This window comes from Monodelphis domestica, chromosome 6, assembly GCF_027887165.1.
Source record: "Monodelphis domestica isolate mMonDom1 chromosome 6, mMonDom1.pri, whole genome shotgun sequence".
In the NCBI taxonomy this organism is placed as follows: domain Eukaryota; kingdom Metazoa; phylum Chordata; class Mammalia; order Didelphimorphia; family Didelphidae; genus Monodelphis; species Monodelphis domestica.
The window spans coordinates 116,513,606-116,541,464 of record NC_077232.1 but is presented as its reverse complement, the minus strand read 5'-3'; the positions used below and the strand labels follow the sequence as shown (position 1 = coordinate 116,541,464).

The 27,859-nt window shown below is 36.6% G+C and overlaps 1 protein-coding gene across 5 annotated transcripts in view; it reads right to left on the bottom strand.

Moving 5' to 3' along the window:
* PCDH7 (protocadherin 7) overlaps nt 1-27,217 on the bottom strand; it is a 508,591-nt gene extending 481,374 nt beyond the window's left edge. For 4 of the 5 annotated variants that reach the window (XM_003341445.3, XM_001362170.4, XM_007496596.2 and 1 more), the window contains exon 1: nt 21,425-27,217. In XM_003341445.3, coding sequence (XP_003341493.1) covers nt 21,425-24,610 — 3,186 coding nt within the window. In that variant the 5' untranslated portion in view covers nt 24,611-27,217. Of the gene's footprint in view, nt 1-14,425; nt 15,380-21,424 lie in introns of those variants that run through there. The other variant, XM_003341444.4, reaches the window with a different exon arrangement.
* Between the last annotated feature and the right edge of the window lie 642 nt (nt 27,218-27,859).

Here is a 27,859-nt window from a genome sequence, read left to right as displayed (position 1 = left end):
ATATATACCATTAACAAAATTATTTATCTTCTTTTATATCTTGCATTCCCTTTTCAAGTTTTATCACTTAATATAACAACATATTCCCTGAAATGCATAAAAGATCATCCCAAAATACTAATGGATAAGGTATTTGTATCTGCATATATTATGTGTTTATTCTCATATGTATTTTATATCACATGTTTTATACATTGTACATATATTATATGTACCATATAGACATGTATACATGTGTTTGTATGTGCATGCATATACACATGCACATCAACTGACTGTACATATCCCAGTCTGAGTCTGATCATCCTTCACAGTGCACATATGCTGTCCTATTAACTTTAATAGAAGTTGAGTGGGGACGTGATGTAGTATAAATCCCTCAAGAGTGTGCTTAGACCTAATTTTAGCAAGCAGTATTATGTACAATATTAAAAAATTATAAGCATGCAGTAAAAGTGACAAGGTTGCTGTGAGTTCTTCATCATAGGGGCTTTAGACCATTGCTCAGACTGAAGTGAGCAGGTACATAATGACAAATGTCTGTTGTCACCAGATTTCATCTCCACGGTGCTCTAGCAGTCAATTTCCCTTATTTAAGGAATACAATAAAAAAAATTCACAATTGATAGACAACAATATTCAAGTATTCATAACTGTGTGTTTCACTATACATTTACCATTACTTCAGGCTGGATATTCATACAATTTATTATGAGTGGCAGACAAAAACTCCCAGTTGTTTTAAGAAATAATGAACGCTCCCACAAAGTTTTAATGTCATATGTTTTGTAATAGAATAGAGATCATAGAAGGGTTTTCTCTAGTCCCTGCAAGATAATATTCTAAGCTGTATGATACATGTTATTATTTCTTCCATTTTTTCCTTTCCCCATCATTAAATTCAATTAAAGTTATAAAGTTATAATGAAAGCAAACAATTGACAGCAATGATTTTATAGACGAATCTGAATTTTAGAGATCTTGCTTCCTTGCCCCAGATTTAATGTATAATTGTTCAGGTATCCATTTATTTCACCTAGGTTGACGTTTTTGGATTTGTTTACAATGCCTAAATGCCATTCAATATTAAAAGCAATTCAAAAGAATTCAATGTCTCACCTAAACTTGGGAACATAAGTCAATATTTGTCAAACAAAGGAATTTCAGGACAATATAAAGGGGGGTGGTAAATACCTACACAGAAATTTGGTAGGTAGAAAACTAATCAAAAGAAGGCATGGGATTGAGAAAGGTAGTCTCCTCCACATATCCTGGATTTGCTCACTATATTCCTTCCAATGAATCAGGTGATTAGAAGGAGAGAGCTCTAAACATTTACAAGATGAACAACTGGGCATGTGGTAGGGAGAGGGGGAGAAGTGCTCATTTTAAAATGCTTAATAACACTTCCATTCCGGCAATATTTTGTGTAGAACATTTAATCTAGAATTTAATTTTTTCCAGAAAGCAAAACCTAGAGTCATATTATGAAATATCTAGTACTATAATTTATGCCTTATTGGAACTCCTATTGTTTAAATTAATTGAGATTTTAATTTTTAAAAATTAATCATTGCACTATAACATATATTCTTTTAATTGTAAAAATAATCCATCGTGAAATCTACCCTTGTGTCAAGATAGAAAGTATTGCCTTTGGCTAAAATAGTATTATTAACAGCAATTAGTTGCAGACTAAAGACGCTAGCTTCAGATCTTCTCTCATGCCAGTAATCTGAATCCTAGTAGACTGTAAACCAGTGTCTCTTGTTGAAATGTTTATTTAGCTACAGATAACTTGATTAGATAGGATGATAACTTTTTTAATGCTGAACTCTATGAAAGGATGTAGGTCACATTTTAATTGAGACATTTATTAAAGATCTCCAAATTAAAATGAAACAGAATAAGTTACATGAAAAGCTTTTATGGGAAAGTCATTTTTCTTGAGTTTTTTAATAAATTTGTGAATTCTAAAAGGATATCTTGTCTACTGTCAATTACTATAAACCCATCAAAAAAGTATGAATTCCTAGTTCTTAATACTAAATCTTTCAAATCCTTGGACTCATTTCGTTTATTTTTTTCTTTGATAACAGATGGATTTTCTTTTATCCTTAGTAATTTGCATCAATAGTGGATCATGAAGTCTTACAAATACATAAAGCCTTTTAGAAACATTTGATGGAGTGGAGCTTTAGCCAGCCCCTTTATATTTCTGTAGCATTAATTCTCTACGAAGGTTACCATTTAATTTGTAGAGTTCAGACACTTTATATACTTAATGATTAATAGGTTTCTTTTTAAGCCTCTATATCTAGCACTTGAAATTACAGTGAAAGTATCCTGAATTTCATAATTTGTGCTAACAATTGTAAAATGTTATCACTTTATTTTTCCATATCTACATAGTAAAGAGAATGAAGTACAATCCATTCCCTCTTGAATAACACACAAGTCAAACTCTATTTTATACGATGTTCTACCAAAAAGCAGCAAGTATTAAAACCTGCTTATAAAAACAAACTCTGATTTTTATCTATTTTTCAGGTAGAAAAATAAGATGGCATTTCTTAGTATATGTCTTAATTAAGCTAAATAAATGAGATTGTAGAAATAACCACAAAATAAAAGCAATTACAATTTAAAACATTCTATTTTAAATAAACATTATATTCACTCACCTATATGTTCCTAAACCCAAAGGCCACTAAATATACAAAAAATCTACTAAAATTCCATTTATAAAATGTTGAATCCTAAAAGATAACTTAAAGCATATTCCACAATGCCTATTTTAAATCCTAGTACTCAAAATATTGAATTTCTCTATAAGAATCTCTTCTGAATTGATTCGTAGTATTTTTAATACTATCACATTCCTAAGTATGTCATATATGCCATTTTCTATATTAATATTTAAGTACATGATTAATTCATTAAAATATGACATGAAAAAGCTTACCTGATTCCCTTCTCTTTTATCTATTAGAAAATTCAGATTTTCACAGAATGAGAAGGCATGGGTGAATGGCAATCAGGACAGATTGAGAATATTCTCAAGTCAATGAAATAATGAGTCTATTAAAATTTTCATTAGTTTACAATTAGTTGTAATGCTCTCTTTGTGAATTCAATCAAATGAACAAAAATAAAATAGAATAAAAAAATGAAATATTGCAGTTAAGATGTAGTCAAGGATATTCTCTGTTGGAAATTAAACATTTATTGATATGTTAATATCTTTACATTAATCTTAATGAATACTAAGTAGCACAATGTAAGGTCCAACAATTTGATAAATTCAACAATTTGACTAAGTATAGAGTGAAGGGATTGAAAAGAGCTATATAGTTGAATGCTTAAGCTCTTTAAGGATAACAAGCAAAGCTGGTTGATTATGAATGGACTGCTGTGTCATGGAAAGAGAATTTTGGACAAAGAGTCAAGAAACCATGAACCTAGGAGGACCATTTTTGCAGCTAGGTGGTGGAGTAAATAAAGTGGCAAGTCTGTACTCAGAAAGACCTGAATTCAAATCTTGGTCTCAGACACAAGCTGTGTGATCATGGTCAAGCCACTTAACCTTGTTCGTCTCAGTTTCCTCATCTGTTGAGTGAGCTGGTGAAGAAAATGGCAAACCATTCCCATATCTCTGTCAACAAAACTCCAAATGAGGCTCACTTAGACACAAACAGGACTAAAACAAATGAACAAAAATAAAAAAATATAAATCCACTCATTATTTCTTTGAAATTATGAAATTGTTGGTCTTTAATACTATTGTAATATCATATATGCATGTTGAAATATTGTCATTTTTAATGCAGATGTTAATGTTAAAAAAATTAAAATTTTGTAATGAAGAGAATTGAGTACTAGAGCTAAAATAAGAAGACCTGCGTTGAAGCACTGGCTTTGCTGCCCAGGAGGTATCTCAAGTGGGCTAATCAATTTCCCTTTTCTGGATCTCTCTTTCCTCCCCTGTAAAATGAGGGAATATAACTACTACTACTAAATGATCTTAAATGGTTATCCTTACTCTAAAATTATCTAACAGTACTAATAATATCTAATATTATTAATAAATTATTAATAATAATAGCAAAATCAAGTTTAAGCCTACATACCAGAAATAGTGGGTTCTATATTTTCAATATTATTATTACTAACATCATACTGAATTTTTTAATATTTAAAAAAATGTAAGGTTGTAAAAGTGCCCTACTGGGGAAGAGGAAGACAGCTAGGAAGTTTAAACATATGATCTTATCTGCCTGAATGCTGAAATCCACAGAAAGCACTCAGTACTATCTATGTACTTACATATCAAAATTTACCTAGTTGTCCCTAAATTTGGTAGATAAACATCCATGTAATTTATACATTGATATTAATTTTCTTAAACATCTGTAGATATCACAAAGAAGTTTTTTCCATTAGTCTCTACAATGTGTCATCACAACCATGTAGTCTTGTAGGAAGTCTGCCATGGTGAGGAAATTATTTTTAATATTTTTATTACTATTTAAATGGACAGTGTTTCTTTAAATAAATGTATAGTTTATATGTAATAAACAACAGTGAGAAGGATGATATAAGTATTGTAAAAGTGGAGATTTGAACCCTGGACTTCAATTCCCAGAAGTCCTTTGAAGTTCCCAGAATGCCCTATAATCTCCCCGTGTCCTCACCTGAGTGGGAGAACACAATGGGTATTTAAACTGACTGTACCTCCTACTTGACCCCTACTTCCTGTAGAGTAAGTGAAATTGAGTGGGCCCTTCAGCCCTCCTAGGCACGTGCTTTCTTATTTTGTATCTTCTTTATTTCTTAATTTTAATAAACCTCATAAAATATAATACTTTTTAGCAGAGAAAGTAATTTTAACTGCTACAGTATGTTCTTGCTAAAGCCACAGGGTGATACTGAATCTGCTGAGAACACTTGAGCAGGATATTATGAACTTGAAAACAGTCCCCATACAACGGGAATGATGCATTCTCATTCTTTTCTGACCATCTGAAATAAATCTCCATATTAGAAGAAAGGAGGTGTGATTGAAAATCAAGGCCCTGTTCCCTAAGGAGAAAGGAAAGAATTTTGTAAGTAACAAAGTGGGCAAAATGGAAAGACTGGAAATTTTCCCTTTTCTTTCAACTTCCAAAAGCCTTGAGTTCTTCTCTAGGAAGAAGAGACCAGAGAGAGGGAAGAGGAAAAGTTTAACATTTAATTCTTATTAAGCACATTTGCATATTTGTGACTTCCTTTGGTAGAAGGGAAGGGAATAGGCATTTAATAGCACCTACTATGTGTCAGGCACTGTGCTAAGAACTTTACAAATACAACCTCCTTTGATGTTCCCAACAACCCCGAGAAATAGATGCTGTTATTATCCACATTTTATAGTTGAGGAACCAGAGGGAAAACAGAGGTTTATGTGACTTGCCCAAAGTCGCACAGCTGGTATTTGTGACTACATTGGAATTGGGGTCTTCCTGAGTCCAGGCTCAGGGCTATAATCATTTTGCCACTACACTGCCATATAATATGTATGGAAGTAACCATATTCACTTCAAATATACAATGATTTTAAGTTTTAAAAAGAATACAGACTTTAAATTTAACTTTCATTTCAGTGGATTACAGTGGACAGATCCAGCCTCAGAGAAGACCTGGCTTTATGTCTGCCTCTTGACAAAAACCAGGCAAGCTGTGTGATCCTGAGCAAGCAGCTTAACCTTGCACTGCCCCGAAAGCCCTGAATTTAAGACTGTCATAGATTTTCATTGGAAAAGGGAGTTTCCTCTTTAGGAGTTTTGGTTTGAAGTCCAATAAATACAAACAAACAAACAAATCTTTGTCTTAAAACCACAGCACATTTTAAAGAAATGATGAAGTAGCAATACACAAAATGAGGTTTGGGAAATAATATAAGTCAAATGATGGGGCATAAGAATTTGTGATTTGGGGCCACAGTGCAACTAAGACAAGTATTTGAAAGAAGGAAGAGGGAGGAAAAGGCTAGAGGTAAACAAAAACAATGGAACTAGTGGCATCATTCTTTTAAAAACAATAATAAATAACCCTATCTTTATTTTGCAGGCTTTAAAAAGAACATTGTTTCAAAATGGTAACCCTAAAAAACTAGTTTTGGGGATCCCTGCCCCCACAAGTCTCAATTCATTTATGAGGTCAAAATTAGTTCCTTAACAGTATGGTATTTTAATTTCTAATATGTTAAATGTGAATAGGTATAACCCTCATAAGCAAAAGCTCTAATGGATCAAGGGAAGGTCTTCAATAATTTCTAAGAGAGGAAAGGGGTCCTGAGACTGAAAAAATTGAGAAGCACTGTTTTAAAGAGGAAAAGAAATACCCCAGGCTATATTCTATTCTGAGAGTGGTACTGATCAACTTTTTGTGCAATGTTTGCTTCTTTTAAATCTCAACTATATTACCTTCCCTTTTGTAAGAAGGCTTCCCCAAAACCCTTTTGATTCCAGTGTCTTCCCTCCATTAGTTAGTTCCTATTTATCCTAAATATATAACTCGCTTTGTTTATAATTGTCTGTATACTGTGTCTACCATTAGACTGTGAACTTCTTGAAGGTGAAGACTGTCTTTTGACCCCTTTTTATATTCCAAACACTTAGAAAAGTGTCAAGCACACAGTAGGCACTTAGTAAATATTTATTGAGTGTTTGAATTTTGACTGCTTAGCATTGACTCATGTTAAGCTTATAGTACACTAAAACACGAAGATCTTTTTTCAGATGCACTGCTTTTATGTTGTCTTTGAGAAGTTGAAGTTTAGATTACTTTGTATTTATCCCTATTAGATTTTTTTATTGTATTCAGTTCAGCATACCAACTTGCCAAGATCATTTTGATTCCAAACTTATCCAGCATGATGGTAACTCCTCCCAGTAATATGTCCTGAGCAAATGTGTGCCATCTATGCCTTTATCCAAATCATTTAAGAATGTTAAATAACACATGCAGACTTTTGATGTAATTCATTAGAGCACTCCCTCAAAGTAGACATCAGTCATTAATATTCTATCTAATCCTTATAACATTATCTAGTCTACATTTATCTTTTTTTAAAGTAATATGAGCAACTTTGTCAAATATTTTGCTAAAATTGAGGTCAACTATTCTTAAAGTATCTACCAATCTAGAAACCTGTTAAAAAGGCAAATGTTATCTAAAAAGTTAGATTCTTGAAGTCAGTCTGACTCTATGTGCCACCTTTTTTTCCTTTTCTTTTTTTGGGGGTATTTCATGATTCAAAATTTTAATGAGATATTTTAGAATTTTGCCAGGAATCTAAGTCAAAATCATTTGCCCACAATTTTCAGAATCCATGCTCTTCCCTTGGAAGTTTGGAAACTAGCATGGCACCCTTTTCCATTCTCCAAAGGCTTAGCAATCAAATCAGCCCATTCTCTTGGCAGCCAAGGATATAATTTACCTACTTCTTGAAACTATCATGACCAGATTATAGTTTTTATGTGACCTTCCTATTGCCCTCTGGCTTAAATCTCTATTAATAACTTTGGTTCTATCTTTTCCAGTTCAAAGTTTAGTGTTCTTGACAAACAGAAAAGATCAAAATAAGTATCTCTGCCTTCTCCCCCATGGTCATTATCAATAAACTGTTCACTTCTAAACTGTTATCTTATCCCTCCTTTGATCCTCTTTTCTCCAATATAGTTCAAGTACAATCTTTTGTGTTGTCCTTAACTTCCTTGCCAGACTAAGTTCATTATGAATTTTAGTTTTTTATGATATTATATCATCTACATTGCTTTTGTATTCATCCCCATTATTAATTCTTAATTATATATTTTTCTTCTAAATTTTAAAATTGTCCATGACTGTCTTGTTCATCTACCTTTGTTTTGTTAGACAGCCATCTCTCCTTTTACCCCACCCTGTCCCTACCTCCCATCTTCCCTCTTCATCAGAAGTATGTTACTTTGTGACTTCAGTATTTCAGTCTTGAGAGCTTTCCAGTCCTCCTGGGTTTATTTCTCCTGTAGAATCTTAGTCCATAGGATGTTCCCTATACTTTTTTTGAACTCTTTAAAATTTGTTCTACTAAAATCCAGGGTGTACATCAACCTATACTCTGATTCTCTGTCTTCACCACAAATTATAAGGAGTATTCACTTCTTCACATGGTTTTAATAACTCTTGGGAGCTTTTATTCCCAGTTCAATCAGAAGCTATCTTTTATTTAATAAAAATAATTTATGAAAACAGGAATACCTTAAGTTTTAGGCCTAACTAGAAAAGGGGAAAAAAACAATAGCAGGACAAAACTGTACTTATCTGTTTGGGATTACATAAACATTTCACTTAATATAAAGAAATGGGAATGTGATTAGATAGGGAGAAGAATGCTAGGTTTGTAGGAAATTCAAATAAAAGGAAATTAAAATATTGTATGTTATATTTGAATATTAATAATAAAATAGGTTGTAATCACCAAGTATACAATTTCAAAACCATCTCATCCTGATAACAATGTTACATTAAAACCTTAGTTTTAAGTTGGGAATTACCTTAGATGGTACTTCTAATGGAATAAAGGGCCTATAAAAGTAATATAAGGTTGAATAAGTAGTGGACCACTTACTGTAGGGATTATCTACTTTTTGAGACTATTGATAGGATGAAATGATCTTGAATATTCAAGAAGATAGTATTCAGACAAATGCAGTATATTCCTTTCTTTGCAGTGCACAATAGACACTAACTTTTTGAAATATGTTGGTGTAAAAAAAATAATAGATTCAAGAATGGTTTCACTGAATTATAGGATAGCTTAAAATCTGGACCAGTCATTGCATTGATAGAGAGGATTCCCCAATGTGGATCTTCTACTACCAAAGCAGGCCAACAAGTGTAATACATAGTCTAGAGAATTGCCTAAAAATGAAGAGGTTAAAGGGTTTTGTCCATGGGAATAGAATTTGTATGTGCCAGAGGCAAAAACTTCAAACCAGGTCTTCCTTACTGAAGCCAGATTCCTTTCCATTACATTAAGCCTCCCCTTTTTCAAGGATTATGATAGCATCCTGATCCACCACCACTTTTGTCTTGCCACCGAACTTCAATGACTACACAAGAGTGAAAGTGAAGCTGATGATTTTGTGCAACTGTCTCCCTTGAATCCAATTCACAAGGAGATCAAAACATCATTCTGTGATGTCATTCTTTGAAAACAAAGGGAAACAACGATATGAGCCATTACAGTTTTCACAATAACTCCATGAGGCTGATGGGACATTATTTTAGGCAAGGAATCACATTTGTGGAAATTGTGATCCCAATAAAAACTGTCGCAGCATTGAATAGAATCCAGCTCTTATTTCTATTTCTATCCCTGATCAGAAGTCCATAAATGACATTACAAGACCTCCCACTAATAAGCTATAAAGAGATAGTTAAAAGGACCCATTTTCTAATTTGTGCAAAGAATATGGAAAACAGCTAGCTTGCTCTGAACATATCGACTAAACAGTCAATGAATGACAGAACAAAGAAGTTTCCAGTCTAGAACTTTGAAGTTATGACTATATAGCTCAAGTCTTTCTCCGTGTTTACCTTGGGTATTTTCTGCACAGTTCCTCTGAAATTCAACAGCTCTGGAAAAAAATCTTTTGGTGTCATTGATTTACTACATTCTGACCTTTAGCTCTCCATAAAGGAGTCAGGGTAATTATATAAGGGCAAATATTTTATAAACACATGAGATACTTAGTCTATGTATATTGTGCATGAAAATGACAATGCTTATTATTGTAGGACTAACATATAATATATATACATATATATGGTTTTATATATAGTATAGAAAATTTGGAATTCGAAAGTAATTGAATACTGAGACACTAGGAAAAATGTAGGGGATATGAAACAAAAGACAATATGCTAAAAAGAAAGAATTGGAAACGAGACTAACACTGAGAAGAATTCACCACAACATGAATGTATACATATTCTGACTGGAGCTAACTTGGGAAGAATAGGTTATATCTGATTGCAAATAATGAAATGTAATGAGTTGAGGATTGTAGTGCTATCAGGAAAACTAGCTCCAAACAAAAGGGGATGCATTCAAAATACAGATTATAAAGCCAGCAATGACCAACCATGATTTTAAAGGAATGATGATGATGAAGTATGTTACCCACCTCCTAAGAATGAGTTGATGTACTCAAGGTACAGAATGGGGGCATATTTTTGTACAAAAACACTGTAGGAATTTCTTTAGCTTGACTATGTATATCTGTTTAAAAAAGATTTGATATGATTTTTTTTGTTGTTGTTTTTAATGTTGAGAAGTTAGGGTTCGGTTTTCCTCCAAAAGAAAGTTCCTCAAAAAAACTATTCAACTAGTCATAAAGAAGAAAGATATGTGCCTATGTTCTCTGCTTCATCTTTTTTTTTCTTGTTCCCTCTTTTTCCTTTCTTTTTACCATGGGAAGAGATTGTAAACCAAGGATGGCTTTTTAGGCTGTGAAGTACCTGAACTGGAGAGTTTGAAGTGAAGTGGATGAAAGATGAACTTGCTGTTTTTAAAATTAATCCTGAAAGTTTAATTTAGGCATCAGAAAAGTTAGGACCATGATTTTCAGGAACACACAGGGTATAATGGTCAAAAACCCTAAGCAAAGCTGCAAAGGAGATAAAATTTGTTTTAGCCACCCTACCATTTCCCCTTGAATTTCCTGTCAATTACTGCCTTGAACTTTTCTCATCGAACACCCAATGATTGCTCATAAGCATCTTAGAGTTATAGGTCTATTGCCAGATCAGCAATGAACTTATTATCTAATTAATGAACTTCTTAGTTAGATGGGAATAAGGCTTAGCATCAAAGCACAATATGTATTTCAAAAGAGAACGTCATCCCAAATATAACTTTAATAGATGGAATGGGAAGGGGTGAAGTTTTTGATATGTGGACTCTTGTGCTTACAAGAGGCACAATTATTTCAACCATAGTCTGATCTGTTTCCTGCTTTGTCAGAAACTTTCATACTATCATAAACCCACCTGTAAGCAGTCCAGAAGCCAGTAATAATAGTCATCTTGATTAGAAATATTTGAAACAATGAAACATGAATCCTCCTTGCCAATAGTTTTCAGTTTTCATTTTTCTATGTCATTTTTCAGATGATTTCAGCCTTCAAAAATATATAAAACCCAAGTGTTTAGAGAGCTCATGATATTCCTTCAAAACATTTATGGAAAGCTTATACTGTGGACCAAGCATTCTGCATCTACTTTGACAGAGACTTGAATCTTCAAAAGAACTTTTCAAAAGGAAATCTGTCTTTACAATAGCATAGGGGAACGAAAGGGAGGGAAAGCTAGTTTTCTCAACACAGAATTTCAGTCACACACAAAGAATCAAACCAGGTAAGGCCTCCACAAGCCTCTTTATTTCTCCTCAAGCAAACACTTTCCCTGTGATTGTCAAGGTCAGGGAAAGAACAGTGCTTAGGGAACCACACTAATTTTGATCCCTGAGGGCAAAGGCTATTGATGGATATTAAAGAAGAGTTAAGAAGACCAAAGATCAAAACTAAACAACTAAATTACATGAGAAGAACTCTTTTCTCTGAGACTTTTGATACTGCTTCCTCAACTATAAATTGACAGATAACCAATGATCTTTACTTACCCCTTGGATGTGTAAGGAACTTAGAACATTATAATCCACTATTTAAATGTAAGATGCTATAATTAATTAAAGTTTTATCAAACTCTAGAGCTGCCAGGCCCAAGATCTTTTAAGGACCTAGAGAAGACATGAGAAAGAAACAATATTGTGTTTTGTTTTTTTCCCTCACCATCTGCTTTCTCATTATTTCAGTAGGGAGAAAGTTCGGAGGAAATGCTAAACATTGGGGGAAATCCCCCCAAATCTTTTAGTTTGTAAAATAAGCCAAGTTTCTTCAAAAGTAGTCCTTCCTCTCTCCATTAACCCACACCCACACCTTCCTCATCTCCCCACTCTCATACACACTTTATCCTATTGTTTTATTTGAAATCTGGAATTATAAAACTGAAAAGGACTTCAAGAGATTATTTAAAGCAATTTTTTGCTTTAGTCTATTTTTATGAAAAACACTGCATAAACTTAAGGATTTTTCAAGTGGGGAATCTCACAAGGGAATTTTCATGGGGTATTTCATAAAAGATTTTAAACTTGAGGTATTTTTGTAAGATTGCTGAAATTTTTTGTTTCTGAATCCAATTCCTTTATTTTTGAACATCTCCAAATTGTACTGTCATCATTAAGAAGCAGTAATCTGTTTCCAAGAACAATGAGCTACCAGAAAATGAAAGCACTTTTCTATGTTATATGAATGGTTTCATGATTTTTAAAAAGTTTCCCTGTTTTAAAAAAAAATTGAAATCCTTCATATATACATACCATTCTCCTAGAATGGTTCTATCTAAACCATTTTGTAAAAGAATAAATTTCCACAAACCCTTGGAACATGAAGTATTCTTCACTTTTGTCATAGCCTCACATTTTATTCATGAGGAAACTGAGGCCCATAGCAAATAAGTGACTTGTTTAAAATAATAGAGTTACTTAGAGGCAGAGGTCTTCAAACTCCAAATCCATTATTATCTCCATAACACTGTGTGTTAAAATAAATTACTCAAAGTTCCAGTAATTTAATTCCCAAGCACATTGATGTTCTTTTATAGGAATACCTAAAGTCCTCAAAATTGAAATTCAAGCCCTTTTCTTGGTTTTCTGGTCCCCTGTGTAGTTAGAAAACAACTTTTTTATTAATTTTAAAATAGTTGTCAAATTGTTTTGTGATCTTCTCTTGTACTGATTAATTTTTTAACTTTTCCTCATAAATTATGTCTCAGCACTATGGTCATTCTTCCTGTTACGTCTTTGCTTCCTTGTCAGAACTCCCTATGATTCCTCCACATTCTTTATAAATAATTATAGTACACAACTGAACAAATTTAGTCCAGCTAGTTAGAATACCATGCTAATGAAGTTCTGGTCATGGGTTTGATTTCTATGGGGCTTCACTCTGCTCCAGCATCATTTACTGCTCCTGCCAATCATTTGTCAGCAAAAAGGGTACCATTTGTTGATCACTAAGGAGACTGGCTGAAATCATTTTGATATATCAATGGAATTTAGCTCCATTTCTAGAAAAATAATTCCTGGTGCATTTTCTATTGGTGGTGGATTATTTCACATTTGGATCTAAAGTGTAACATACATACTCACCTTCACATAATCATATGGATTACCTTATGGAACTGAGGTGATAAAAGTATTGTGTAACCCAAAAGGTGATAGAGAACTATCAACTTTATCATAGAAGAATGATATGAAAATGTCTATTTTATGCCTGTTTGAATAAATGACAGAATCTTCCTTTTAAATAATAGTCCTACATGGATGAAGCACATTCAGCAAACTGCTGGTACACTACAAGTCCTAAGGCTTGTTTTTGTTTTTATATGACATATTTGGGCATAATCAAGTTATTATGTTGAGCTGCTTATGAAATCAGTATGTTCTCTATACAATATTAATTACTAATAATCTTCAGCATTTCACCAAGGGCCAAATCCTTAAGAATAACACTGATGTTTCTGCTAATAATACCAGTAACTACTGTTTGACTTTCTTTTTCCAAAACTGCCCCAGAGATATTGCACATTTGTCTGTCCCTTACTAATTGTAGGATACTGGGCAAATCTCTAATATACTCAGGTATTGTTATTCTTGTCTATAATATGAGGTACATTAAATGAAGGTCTTTCCAGGTCTGGCAATGAGTCTGTGTCTAATAATACCATAATCTGGATTGCATTTTCTCAATTGTCTGGGGGATTATATATATATATATATATATATATATATATATATATATATATATGTGTGTGTGTGTGTGTGTGTGTGTGTGTGTGTGTGTGTGTGTGTGTGTGTGTGTGTGTGTGTGTGTATAATGGAATTATAGGCTACATTTTTGTCCTGCTCAATTTTTCTCTACCACCAAGGAAATATGCATTTGCACAAACTGAGTAACTAAGTTCTCTTTACTTTTTCTACATTTTTCTCTTTTCCAATAGCACAAACAAAACATACCCTGATATATCTAGGAAAGAAACTACAACTAAGTATGCCATTTGATCATTGAGTTAGGTAAAGAGAGAAGGAAAACAGGCACTTTGTAAAAAGGGTTTCCATTCTATCTCTCACTCACTCCTGAACAAATTCTCGAGGATTTGTATTAAAAAAAAAAAGCATTGTAGTATAATGTACCTTTCAGTGGTTGCTGGACTCAGAGGAGGCCAGCACATAAAAATTTATATTTTGTTTTTTCTCACAAGCTGATTCCATTCACTCTTCTAATGTTGACTTCAATATTTGTTTATTGATGCTATTATGACCATAAGGTCACACAATAAAGATTTCAAAGATCAACTTCAATAAGATTTATAAAAAGCAAATATTTGAATAATAAAATAATATTATAGTAGTAATTTATGAATACTGTTAAAAAGCATATATTAAAAATCTTAGATTTTAAAGGTTTCTGGAAAGACTCCCAACTGAAGAGCATTAATCTTTCCCATATAACCATATGGAAACACTTTTTAAAAACTACAACTTTTGGCTTTGGACAATGTTTCAAAGTTTAAGGAGGGAAATGTTTACTTAATTGGCCAGAGAAGAGGAGACTCTTAGTTCATAAGTGGATGTATACAATTTTTAGGTTCAAATGTGGCCAGAGAATTTCTAAATATCTTCCTAAAAACATGTGTAGTGAACATGCATAGGGGAAAGGGAAGGAAGCTAATGATTTTTCCAGTTTACTTTTATAGCATAGCTCATACAGTAAGAATCAGGTGTACTTGCCTTCTCTTGATCTTGTTTACAAAATGCCAAATAAAAAATGGGGTTTCTATTTTTATTGAATAGACTATTTAAAAAATGAATTGATCAACTATTCATACATCACATAGAAATCTTTGTATGAATCTGCCCCACAAAGGCAACAAAGGTTGTTTTGGTTATCATAGAGGCACAGTTATAATATTGGTATCTAAATATATTTGTCTTTAAGTTATTTTACAAGTTTATTTGTTATTACAATTATAGTCTTTCTTTTGATGATAATAACAAAAAATCTTGAAAATAAAACAAAACAATAAATGGAACAAGTAGTGATTGGCTGACACCCCACGGCCAAGTGCAGGCTCCACCAGGTTTCAGAGTAGCAAGGTCATCACAGTATGGTACAAATAGAGCATCATTTTAGAGTGGAATTCAGCCAAACACCGTAATGTATGGATGTGGATGAATCTGAAAAAAGGAAAATAAGATTTATGCAGGTAGAATATGTTGAAAACATGCTTTTTCTAATTTAAATGTGCCAAATGGAATATTCTGGCTGAGATATCATCAGGCTAAGAATTTTTCATTTGCAAATTATGTGTTTATAAATAATAAATGTATGCCAAAAAAAGTTAACTGTTAGACAGATACTATTTGGAAGCTTTAACAAGTTTTTGTGTTTGTATACAGCCCTAGAGTTCAATACAAACATCACTAAATTCCTGAAAATAAACCTTTACTTTGCTTTTAATACATTAATTCACCAGAAGTGATAATTACGATTAGTTCTAGTGGTTTCAGCTCAATTCTTCTTGGAATGTGTCTTCTCCGACAACACATGCTAAATAAAGCTTCGTGTAATGTAGCACAACACAAAGTCTTAAAAAAAAAGCTTTAAGAAATAGCTTCCCACAAAAGTATATGGGGAAGGTTAGCTTATTTAATAGGGATTAAAGTCAATAAAAAGAGAATAACTGTTTATGTTTTCCTGGATCATTTTTACCCAGCTTAAAGATAAACATAGTAAATTCAGAAGTAACAAAAATATGTACAATTACCAAGCTTTATTTCATAAATAAATAAAACATTTGCTTTATCCTGAAGAGTTCTAAATCCCAATGCAAGGAATCAAGTCAATGTTTTTAGTAAGGAATTGAATTTGAGTAGAAATTTCACAATATGTCACTTTAATAATTCATATGTTACTAATATCTATATTTAGCATTTAACTTCCTAGCATTAACTGAAAATCTTCAGGCAGTCATAATTGTACAATGAATCTCAATAAAATATTAAGTGTATGGATAGTCTTTAAAATTTTTGTTAGAAAATCACATAAGAGAAACTTGAATTATTTCTCAGTGAGATCATTTATAAGATTATAAAGTTAAGAAAAGTTTAAATGAGCTGAGATACCAAAATGTATAAGCAACACAAATATGCATATACTATATTATAACTGAAGAGAGATCAAAGATCAGGCAGACCATTACTGTTCAATGTTAAAGACAGGGATGATTAATTAATCTGAAATTGTATGCTCTCTCTCTTTTTTTTATAAAGAAAATAACTCCTGAGTGTTGCTCTATGTGGAATAATGAAGGACCAAAGACATAGTTACTCTATTAAAATATATCTACTAAAATATATATGTATACTAAAAAAGAGAAATTACATTATTTTCCATTGATAAGAGTAGGTAACTCTCAGAAATTAAAGAAAGGTTTTTATTCTATACAATACTATAGTACAATTTCCAGCATTCTATATACATGTTAGAATAACCTATATATCAATAGATATGTGCATTTATGTGAATACAAGATACAGATTTATAGGATTCTATGAGAATTTATTTTCTATAAGTTGTATGTTTTGGTGGTAAGAGCATTGCATTGAGAGTTAATGGGCTCTATCAGTGGGTTACTTGACCTTGAGCATAACACAGTTTCTATGGGGCTTGGTTGCCTCATCTGTAAAGGATGGGTATTATACAAGATGAGCTCCAGCTCTTCTTGTAGTTATAAAACACTATCATATTCATGCTTCTAGATATCAAAATTATACCGATGATTATTTTATTTATTAATTAGATTTACTAATTGTTTAATAAGGCAGTAATTTGCCATATTTTCAATCTATTCATTTTTCAACTAAGAATGTTTAACAGTTTATCTTCCAGAAAGATACATCAATTTTGTACATATAGGCATGCATATATACCTATGTACATTTATGTAACTGATCTAATTCATAATGTAAATTTTCCTTAAAGTTAAAATGATGAAATGTGCTCTTTCTTATCAGGTTCATAATTTGGTAAAAATAGGAATCCACTTCATTTTTGAACCATTATCCAAACCCTTCCACCTGCCATATAAATTAATCAGGCATGAAAAGTGGTTTTCAGATATTTTAGCCCAAATTGTTTCACCTCATTATAGATGGAATCCATGTATGACCTTTTTATATCCTTAGATACTTACAGGTTATTTTATTCAGTAGATAAGATTTGACTGGCAATGGCTTCAATTTTTTTAGGTATCAGTTTTTGGCATATTATCTCACATCTAATGTCAGAAAAATCTAACCCTATGAATTTCAATTATATTTTTAATTGGGTTAATAGTAATAACCAACAAGAAACATGCTGGAGGATTCACATTTTTCAAAAGTTAAACTGCAGAATTGGGGTGACCCCTATACTTAAACATGAATGCTGCAGTCAAACTCAAATTATGTCATGGGCAAAAAAAGTACAGTTAGTATCAGAGACTGTTTACATTAAGCTCCGTAGCATAGCAGCAAATGATCCACTTGCTCCTATAATTTTAGTTATCATTTAATGTTTCAACTTTTTTTAATTTAGTACTCTACACAGAATATATTGAGAATCATTTGATTAAGTGAAGCTCACATTATATAGGCAACTTAAGTCAATTATTCAAAGTAAAATTGATAGAAAAAGTTAGTCTAATACTTTGGGGAGTTAGGTATTTCAGGATCAGTTTACCAGTTGATTTTTAAAATTGGTATTTAATTCAGTGTACCATCCGTATTCTTACTCAAATAATAAGTGGTAAGAACCCCATAAGCACACTAGGTAGGATACATTTTACTTGCAAAATCAAATCGGTTTTCCAAATACCTCAGAGGAAATGCAAATAGATTAAGAGGAAAACAAAAAATAAATAAATAAACATTACAGGTAAATATTAAATAGGCCTATGTGTTCCCATTTGATCTTATGCACAGTGACCTTCCTTTTTAGGAATCTAAAATCATAGGATAGTGCGGTTGTTTTACAATTTTAAAGACTTAAAGACAATTCATTTAAAGTTCTGGTCCAAAAGCAAAACATCCTAACAACTACCAAGACCACAATTCTATAAAGTACACAGTGTGTGAAGTGGAAAGGTGGACACTTACTTGAATGGGCAGTAAAATCCTGCATTGCCCTCAATTATCTGTGTAATTTAGATTAAGGACTGGGACATTTACCTGAATTACCCAGATAATGGTACTGTGAAGATTTGGGCTAAATAGCCAGTTGTTGTTGTTTTATTTAAAGAGTCAGTTTCTGAACTGACTCACAGAACCTTTCCACTCCACATATCAGTGTAAAAATAGATCTCAGCCAGAAAAACTGTTGAAGTTGTTTGAATTTCTTAGCATCTGTAAAAAAAAGCAAAAAGTGGAATACTCCATAGCCCCACCACATAGCTATCTCACCTAATCACGAAACTATAAATAAAAACTTCTATTCACTTTTTGTTAGGATTTCATGCTTTTAAAAAAGTGTCTTTTTTAATTACCTGAAGACAAGAAACTGTCGAAAGAAAGCAGCCAATTCTGTTCATGCAACTAATACAAAGTTATTCACCAAAGGTCACAGATTAGATGAAATTCTAGAATCTGAATTTGTCCATATTGAAAATAATTAAGACAGCAAAGTTTTAACATAAATTCTGAATGAATGTCAGAAATGGATGAAAGTTATAAGTATTTTTTTCTGTGATTTTAATCAAAGAAAATAAATTTCAGTAGTTCGAAAAAGCTTAGCATAATAACCTTAGTTCTAAAAATATAAAATTCAACAAACATTTCTCAAGAGACTATGTTAGATGTTGAAAAGGTGACAAAGATGAAAATGATCTAAATACTGTATAAATCAGAACCAAGACCAGAAAGGGGAAGTATGTACATTATGATGGCTGTTTACCAGATGAGGTCTCCTAAACAGAGTCCACATCTCTTCACAAGAATATCATAGATATGAGGTATCAGTTACTAATGACAATGATGGGGATTGATACCTCTTCCATTCATGATCCTTGAGGGTATCTATTTACTTGATTTTAAAATTTTGCACATATTTAAAATCTCTCATGATATTCTAGTTTTCTTCAGATCCTATTGGCAACCTGCATGATACATTTCATTTGCATCATGGTTTTCCCTGTTTGGTGTCTTTGCCCAGTTAAGATACTAACACCAACATTATTTTATTTATAAGTATATCAATTTGCCTTTTAAATGGGATGCCAAAAGTCCTGATATCAGCTGCTTTAAAATATGCCAGAATATAGAAGTAACCCTATTTGAGAAGCCAAATGCCTCTCAACTAGACTGGAATATATGAGCAGTTTTCATGAGATGTATATAAACCTGGCACTATCTCTATGCCCTCTCATAAGCATAAAATCACACAATTGTGAGTACAAATGCCATTCAGGAACAACATTACCAGTACTGACAAAGCTGCAATGCATTAGGAGCCAATCTAGGGAAAGTTCTTTTTGCCAGGCTGTTATTTCACTTTTTTTTCACTGTTGTTGTTCCCATTTTCTAGGGAAATATTTGATGTCATGCATTTATATACATGTTTTTACCAGTGGTCTCTAAATTCTTCAAGAACATGACAGTATTTATTTTGACTGGAGTACTGCTTAGCTGCAATTCTGATAAAGTTATTGAAAAAAATTATAAGCCAAGTCTGCCTTTCACAAACAACAACAACAACAACAACAACAACACTTGAAACAAAAAATTTAAACAATTGATAGAGGTTGTGAGCACTTGCCACAAACTTGCCTTTACATTAAACTTCAAGACTAAAAGAATAAGCCAACAAGTCTAATGACACTAATTTAGACACTTAAGAAAAATCAAGTATACTTTTATGGTTGCATTCAAAGTTGTTTCCCTGGGTTTTTTGACTGACTCATTGAAAGGCATAATGATTTTGTTTTCTTCTCCAATGAGACCCCGCAAAGTGCTACATGTACAAAATATTTTCTAGTAAGACAATGTTAATAATTTAGCAAGCAAAACTTAATCAATATCCCTTTTGCACAGTACCTTTAGAAGTCTATGACAATATAAAAACATATTTTTTTTAGTCTAGCAACCTCTATGGCCAGCATCTTTTAACACCAACCATTTTTTAAAAAGAATTTATAATTAAGCTTTGAATGTACAGTTTGAGATTAATTATCTTACTAAGAGGGACTTAGTTTATTATTAACACAGGTTGCTACAGTACTAGGGTAATAATTCCCTGAAAAGGTGTAGGTATTACATCTTTGTAATAAATGTTATTTCAATATTATATTTTTGAGCAGAGGCAGTGCTGGCATAGCTTAATTGCATATTTATGGAAGTTTGCATGGATTTTGTCCTGTTTCTACATTTCACCAAGAAAAAAACTAAGTCAAATATTCTACTTGTACTCTCAATATGTATACCAAAAAAAGCACTTGAAAATGGGGCATCAATCACAAAAGTGTCTGATTCAATTGAAATAACAAATGGTTCCTGCAACCCAACATACTTTTAATCTTTCAATATTTAATATGGAGAATGCAAACACGGGTTGCATATTATAAAAGTTTAATTCTTTCAGTTACTAAAGCATTTTTAAATCATCCTGTACCATATTTGCATACTAATAAATGGCAAAGAAAGCATTTTTGTCAAAGTAGTCAGAATTTCAATGTCCCAGACTTGGCACTGCATTTGGATGAATCAGCATCCACTTATCTATGAAATTTTACATAATGTGTAACTCAGTTTAAACTTTTAGAGTGTCCAATTTGCAGAGATACCAGGAGAACATTTTAAAATGTTCATAAGAAGAGGCAGCTTTCCACCAAAGACTAAAAACAAACAAGGTTCCCATGCCAGTACACCCAATGGGGTTGGTGTGATCAAGTTGGATAAAAAAACAAAACTGTCATTTGTAAAAGGATGGGGGGGGGGGAGGATATGGCTTGTTTTCACTATAGCTTGATCAAGTTTATGTGTAACTTTCAAAACAATCTCTTAGAGATACAAACTGTGTTGATGCTCTGCTCTTAATGAATAATGGTATAATTAAGCCCAAGTTCCTTTTAGCAAGCAAAAAAAAAATTTTTTTAACTAACTGAGCAAGCAAGAAGATGCATAATCTCAAAATTAGCACCCCTCAATGGCTATATGGATATATCAACTTATACTTTGGCTATATCTTACCTGTTTGCTGTACTTGTTATTGGTTTGACAGCTATACTCAGAACAATGATCTGATCCGATTGAAATGTTGTCTCCTGCTCCCACAAAAGTGTTAGCTGGTGGTAGATCTTGTACGGCCTGGTGTTTTTTTCCAGCAGTTGGTGACTGGGGATGAAGTTGGACAGTAGGCAGTGGAGAACTGGATTTGTAATGCCTTGCAAGGTCAGGACTGCCTGGACCTCCATTGACTGACCTGTAACGTCCCATGCTGGGGCTATCTGAGAGCTTTTCATTGACACTGTCATACCTCTGTCCATTTGGTTTAGAAGCCTCTACTGTTACAATGCTGCTGTAGAGAGGTTGCTTTGATTTTTTATTTTTCTTGTCCTTTTTAGGCTTTTTAGACTTGTCATGCTGCTGGGGTGTAAAAAAGTCCTCATGATCCTTTTTACCTGCCTCATATCCATTTTTATTTTTGGACCTGCAGTACCTTGCCATTACTACGATCAAGATGATCAGGATGACAGTCATGATCCCAGCAACAACCCCTATTACAATACTCAGTCTCTGTTTGCTAATTTCATAGCTAGGGTCACCAGCAATATCTTGAGTTAATGGAGTGTGCAAACTTCGGGTTATTTGGGAGTCAATCACTGTAGCATTTGAAACACTTTCATTGACAAAGACATGCACCAAAGTGGTGGTGGATTGTGAAGGCTGCCCACTGTCATTGACTTGGACCACTAACCGGTGTAAGCCATAATGTTTCTGGGCCAGCTTCCCCACCAAGGACACAACCCCACTAGTGGCATCAATTTCAAACAACTTAAAGGGATTTCCTCCCACAATACTATAGTTAAGGTCGGCATTTACACCAGTGTCACTGTCAGTTGCCAGTACAGTGGCCACCACTGTTCTTACATTACTCGAAGGTGGCAATAAAGTGTAGGAGATGTTGCTGGGATAGGTAACTGTGGGAGCATTGTCATTTTCATCCATCACAAAAAGAGATACGGTAGCTGTGGCCGACCTTGGGGGATCTCCTCCATCTACTGCCTTTACTTTGAAAGTGTAAGAAGTCTGAAGTTCCCGATCAAAAGCAGTAGTAGAGTAAATTGTTCCTGTGTCATTTTCAATGGAAAAAATGCTACTGTCCTCTTCTATGTACAAGCTCATTTCTGCATTTCGCCCTTTGTCTGCATCCATTACAGTGACCATCCCTACTGGGCTATTGGGCTGCAAATTTTCTTTCACGTAAAAGGTAAAAACATCCTGCATAAACTTGGGGTCATTGTCATTCTTGTCAGCTACCTGCACTATCACCGTGGTGCTGCCTTGGAGGATTGGAATGCCTTTGTCTTTGGCAGTTACTTTAAACTCGTATCTATCATTCTGCTCCCGGTCCAGCACAGTATTGACTAGGATATCCCCAGAGTCCGGATCAATGGCAAAGATCCCCACCACCGCCGAGTCCAGGGAGTATGCGATCTCTGCATTCTTCCCACTGTCTGCATCTGTGGCCACCACTGTGGCTACCCTCTCCCCAGGAATGTTGTTCTCCGGGAAATAGACCTCCACCACTGACTGGTCAAAAACTGGGGGGTTGTCATTGGTATCTCCGACCTTCACCACTAAGGAATTGTTACTGGAAAGACTCGGACTCCCTGAGTCCACCGCCACTATAACAACGTTATATTCCCGGGTGCTCTCGTAGTCCAGGGGGGCTGAAGTGTGTAGGAAGTACTTTTTCTTGTTTTGGTCACCCTCTGTGTCGCTGGCCGGCTTAAGCTGGAAGGGCACATCCCCCACCACGGTGCAAGTGACCACTCCGTTCTCCCCTTGGTCTCGATCTGAGACCTGCACCAGGGCTATGGGGGTGTCTACCAAAACATCCTCCGCTACATTGGCCACCCCATCCTTAAGCGGGATGCGTCCGATTTTTCGTATCTCAATGGACGGCACGTTGTCGTTCTCGTCTTTGATATTGAGCACCACAGTAGCCTTGTCTGTCTTCGGGGGTTGCCCCCGATCTCGGGCCATAACTGTGAAGCGTAGCTGGTTCACCTCCTCGCGGTCAATGCGGTGCAGGACACTGAGCCAGCCCGTAGTTTCGTCCAGCCTGAGCAGCCGCCTCACGTTCTCAGTGGCGGCCCCAAAAACATACTCGATCTGACCATTCACCCCCACGTCCAGATCAGCAGCACGGAGCTGGAGTATTGGGGTGCCCGGAGTGCTATTCTCTGCCAGATCAGCCTCATACACACTCTTCTCGAAGCGCGGGCTGTTGTCATTCACGTCGGTGATCAGCACCCTTAGGATGGCTTGAGAGGAGCGCGGCGGGTCGCCACCGTCCCTCACCCTCAGGGTCAGTTCGTAGGAGTCCCTCTGTTCCCGGTCCAGCGCCCCCTTGACGATCAGCTGCGGCTGTTTCTCACCGTCCGGGGTGTCGGCCACCTGCAACTCGAACACAGTACTCCGGCCCCCGCTGCCAGAGGCGCTGCCCCCGCCGCCCTCGGACACCTCCAGCCGCCGCTTCGAGCTACCGGGACCGCTGCTGCCCCCACCGCCACCCCCGGGGTAGGGGGCGCTCTCGACCGCCCCTCCGCGACGGCTTTCTCCGCCGCCGCCGCCCCCACCGCCCCCGGGCTCCTGGAGCAGCTCGTAACGCTCGATACCATTGCGGCCAAAGTCTCGGTCGGTAGCAGTAGGGAGAAGGTAGAGAGTTCCCACCGGCCGGTTCTCCTCCACCGTGAGAGTGAGGACCGGAGATGGAAAGGTAGGGGTGTTGTCGTTAATGTCCAATACTATGACCCGGCCTTCGAAGAGGTCCACCCAGCTCTGAGAGGGGCCGATCACCGAGACCTCGAAGTCCAGGAAGCACTCGTTCTCGTCGAAGATCATCTGGCACTGGGGCAGCTTCTCTCGGTCGATGCGGCGCTCGCTAGTGCTCAGCTCCCCCGTGATGTTGTCGATCTTCAGGTACTCGGAGCCGGACTCCAGACTGAAAGTCACCTCTCCGGAGCCCGTCACGATGCCCAGGTCTGATGCCACGTTCCCGATACGGACATCCGCCGGTCCTTCCTCCGCCAACCGGTATCTCAGGAGCTGCTTGGCGGCGGCCAGGGTGACGGAGACCGGCAGGAGGAAACAGCAGAGGCACCAACAGCACCAGCCGCGCACCAAGCCCATAGTCCGCATTTTCAGCATCTTCTCCTGCTGCTGCTGCTACTGCTCCTTATAACAAAACACCCCTCTTTCGTCTTCCCCCCACCCCTGGTCCCCACCGCCTACCCTCCCCCTAATTCTCTCTCCTCTCCGGGAAAGAAAAGGAGAGAGGGAGGGGAGGGGGGGAAAGGAGCAACGTGTAGAGTCTGGTGGGTGATCAATTATAAATCCTTTTTTCTTCTTCTTTCGAAAGTTATCGTTTCATAATTCATGCAATGGATGATAATCACCCGGGGAGGGATGGCAGATTCCCCCTCCCCGCGTTTCAGTTGAAATACTTACAGTTCACGGGACAATGTGCTGCTGCCTTTCCCCCCCAAAAAAAAGATTCACCCTTGATAGATTGGGATGAATTTCCCTCTTCTTGCCTCTGGTCTTCTTTCTGATTTAACTGTAATCACTTTGGCAGTCTCGTAATAAAAGGAAGAGCACATACAGTGCGATTTTGCAGTCCCCCCCCAACCCCCCTCCCGGATCGCTGCTCTGCTACTCGAGTTTAGTACAATTCACGCTCTCGCTGAAGCCGCTTACTACAAAAAGCATTTGCTTTTTCTCCTTGTACACAGGAAAATGTTAATCGCTTCATTCAGAAGGGTCTGTGTCTTGCAATAAGCAAGTCTCAACTCCAAATCCTTTTGGCATTATGGGGAAAGGGAGAATTAGAAATCCCCAATCGTATCCGTGGCTGAACAGTTCATAGTAGACCACCTTGCATTACAGCACAGTCCACAGAAAATTCCCTCTGGTTAGAAGAAAAGCAGCCAAATCCATCTTCAGAGATCGTCTAAATATTCAATTCTTTCTCCGGGGAGGTTTGATTTTTTTTTCCTTAACAACTCTGCGCAAGGTCATTAGTCACAAAGCAACCATACAAAACTGCAGAAAGCCGTTTGCCCTGGATTTGCAAAGGCTGAAGAAATGCACACAGCACAGTCCCCAAGTTTGTTTTTGCATCCGCAGTTTCTGTGCCTTACCTGCATTTGCTCTGCATGTGTTATAGCAATGTGGATCTGCAGCACTGTGAGCGATTCACAAATGAGATTGCAGTCTCTGCTCTCTCTCTGCGCTCTCTCTCTCTCTCTCTCTCTCTCTCTCTCTCTCTCTCTCTCTCTCTCTCTCTCTCTCTCTCTCTCTCTCTCTCTCCTTTCTTTCTTGCTCCTCCTCCTCCTCTTCTTTCCTTCTCCCACTCTTTCACTCCCTCTCCTTCCTTCCTGTCCCAATGCAGGTAACTAGATATGAACTTGAGTCTTTCAGTTCAAAGGTGAGCAACAAGGCTGTGTGTCCAGAGACGATTATTGGCCTCTTGTTAATATGCCAGCACTCCAACGCTATGTAACTGGATCCCCCACGTGAATTAACACAGATTCAGAATTGCATCCGTGTTTGAGAAGAAAGGCAAGGCGATGAGGGGGAGTAAGCTGCCAAGACAAAAATACAGAGACCAATTTACCAAGGAGGGGGAAAAAAAAGTGTCGGTCCGTGGTTTCCTATGAATTGCACCGCTTTGGTAGGTGATTTCTGCAACTGTATCGTCCCCTTTCCTGTTTTTCCGAAGTCTGGTTCCGGAGCTCTCACGGAAAAGCTGCTTGTAGCTTTAGAATGTTGAATGGCAACTGAGAAGCTCCCGCTCAGAATAAGCCGTAAACCAGCAAGTTTGCCCGAAGTGGTGGGAGCTGCTGGAACCTCGCTCTCACAGGCTCTTCCCTGACGCAGCAGCGGCGGCGGCGGCAGCGGCAGCAGCAGCAGCAGCAGCAGCAGCAATAGAGCTTCCTGAAGTACATACACTGAGAGAGGGAGGGAAGAGAGGAAGAGCCAACCGCTGCACTCCAGAAAGAACAGTCTTACCCTTTGCCTCTGCCGCTGCTGCTGCTTCTAGTGCTGAAAGTGGAGTATCTGCTGATCACAAAACACCAGCCAGTCCTCCTTAAGCCAAGCCATACCACACTACAATGAGTCTTGCTACTGCTCTTGCAAACCGGTCATCTCCACGGTGACTTTTCTCCCCACCCCAGACTGGTAAATTTCCTCCTACCACTGACAAAAGTGGGGAGTGTGTCTCTGTGTGTATGTGTGTGCGTGTGTGTGTGGGCGTATGTACTTAATGAAATCTATTTCGTTGCTCCTTTCCCTTTCTCTTATTCCTTCTTTTTCTCTCCCACTTTCTTCTTTCTGTTTTTGAGTGAATTTCCTAGGAAGTGTCGCCATTTAGGGAATCACCCTGTGGCAAGTGTATCATGACTGGTGGTCTAGAGACCAGGCACGCGCCCACTCTGCTGCTCTAGTGTTCTGAGGAACCATGATAAGCTGCAGTGGTCTGAGACCCTTTAACTCTGATGATAGGCAGAGGGAGAGATCCTCTTTAGGGAGGGCAGACTTTTGGAGTTTCCAAATATGTGGATGCGGGAGTGGGGTGAGGGGGGGGGTGTCTCACTCCATTTTCTTTATGTGACATTCGGGTTATTTTGCATGGGGGGGCACAGCATTATTCTGAGGCATACACACATGTAAGGCAGGCAGCTGCAGCTTTTAGCAATGGGCAAAATGCAGCGTTACCTATATGGATTAAAGGAAAATAAACTTTAATGTCAACTTTGCCTGTCTAGTGTCCCTGGCTCGCCTTCTTCTTCTGACTTCTTGTCACTTAATAATCCATGGTATTTGCATATCTAGGCTTCCCTGGCTTTCAAAAGACACACACCCCAGCCCCCATTGACACCACACCATCCCATTACGTTTGGACTATAGTGTCTGCCCCTTCTCTTTTTCATTCATTTCAGTAGCTAGGAAGGAGGGCAACTCCACGCTGAGAATGATAGAGATAAAGAGGGGCAGGGGGTGTGGAAAGATCAAGAAAAGGGACTACAACATAAAAACCATCTCCTGGGAGAGAGATGAGGAGGCTGAGAGGGGTGGGAATGGACCTCACACCACCTTTCTGGGCTATACAGCGTTCGAGTCTTCTCGTAAAGGAAATTTAAAAGCTTAAGAAAAATCCGTCCAGAGTGTGCACTCTGGCTTTACGAGATGTGTGTGGTGAAGCAGAATGATTTAAACAAGAAAAACAGCCATAAAGTATACGAGCAGATGTGGCGCGCTGTTGTTTGGGCGGGAGCGGCGGGTGAGCGGTGATGGGGAGAGGGGGCGGGAGAGAGATTTCCACTACTTTCCCTTTGGGGACCGTAGAGAAGCAGAGAGGATGTGTGAGTGTGTGCGTAGTGTGTGCCGGGGACC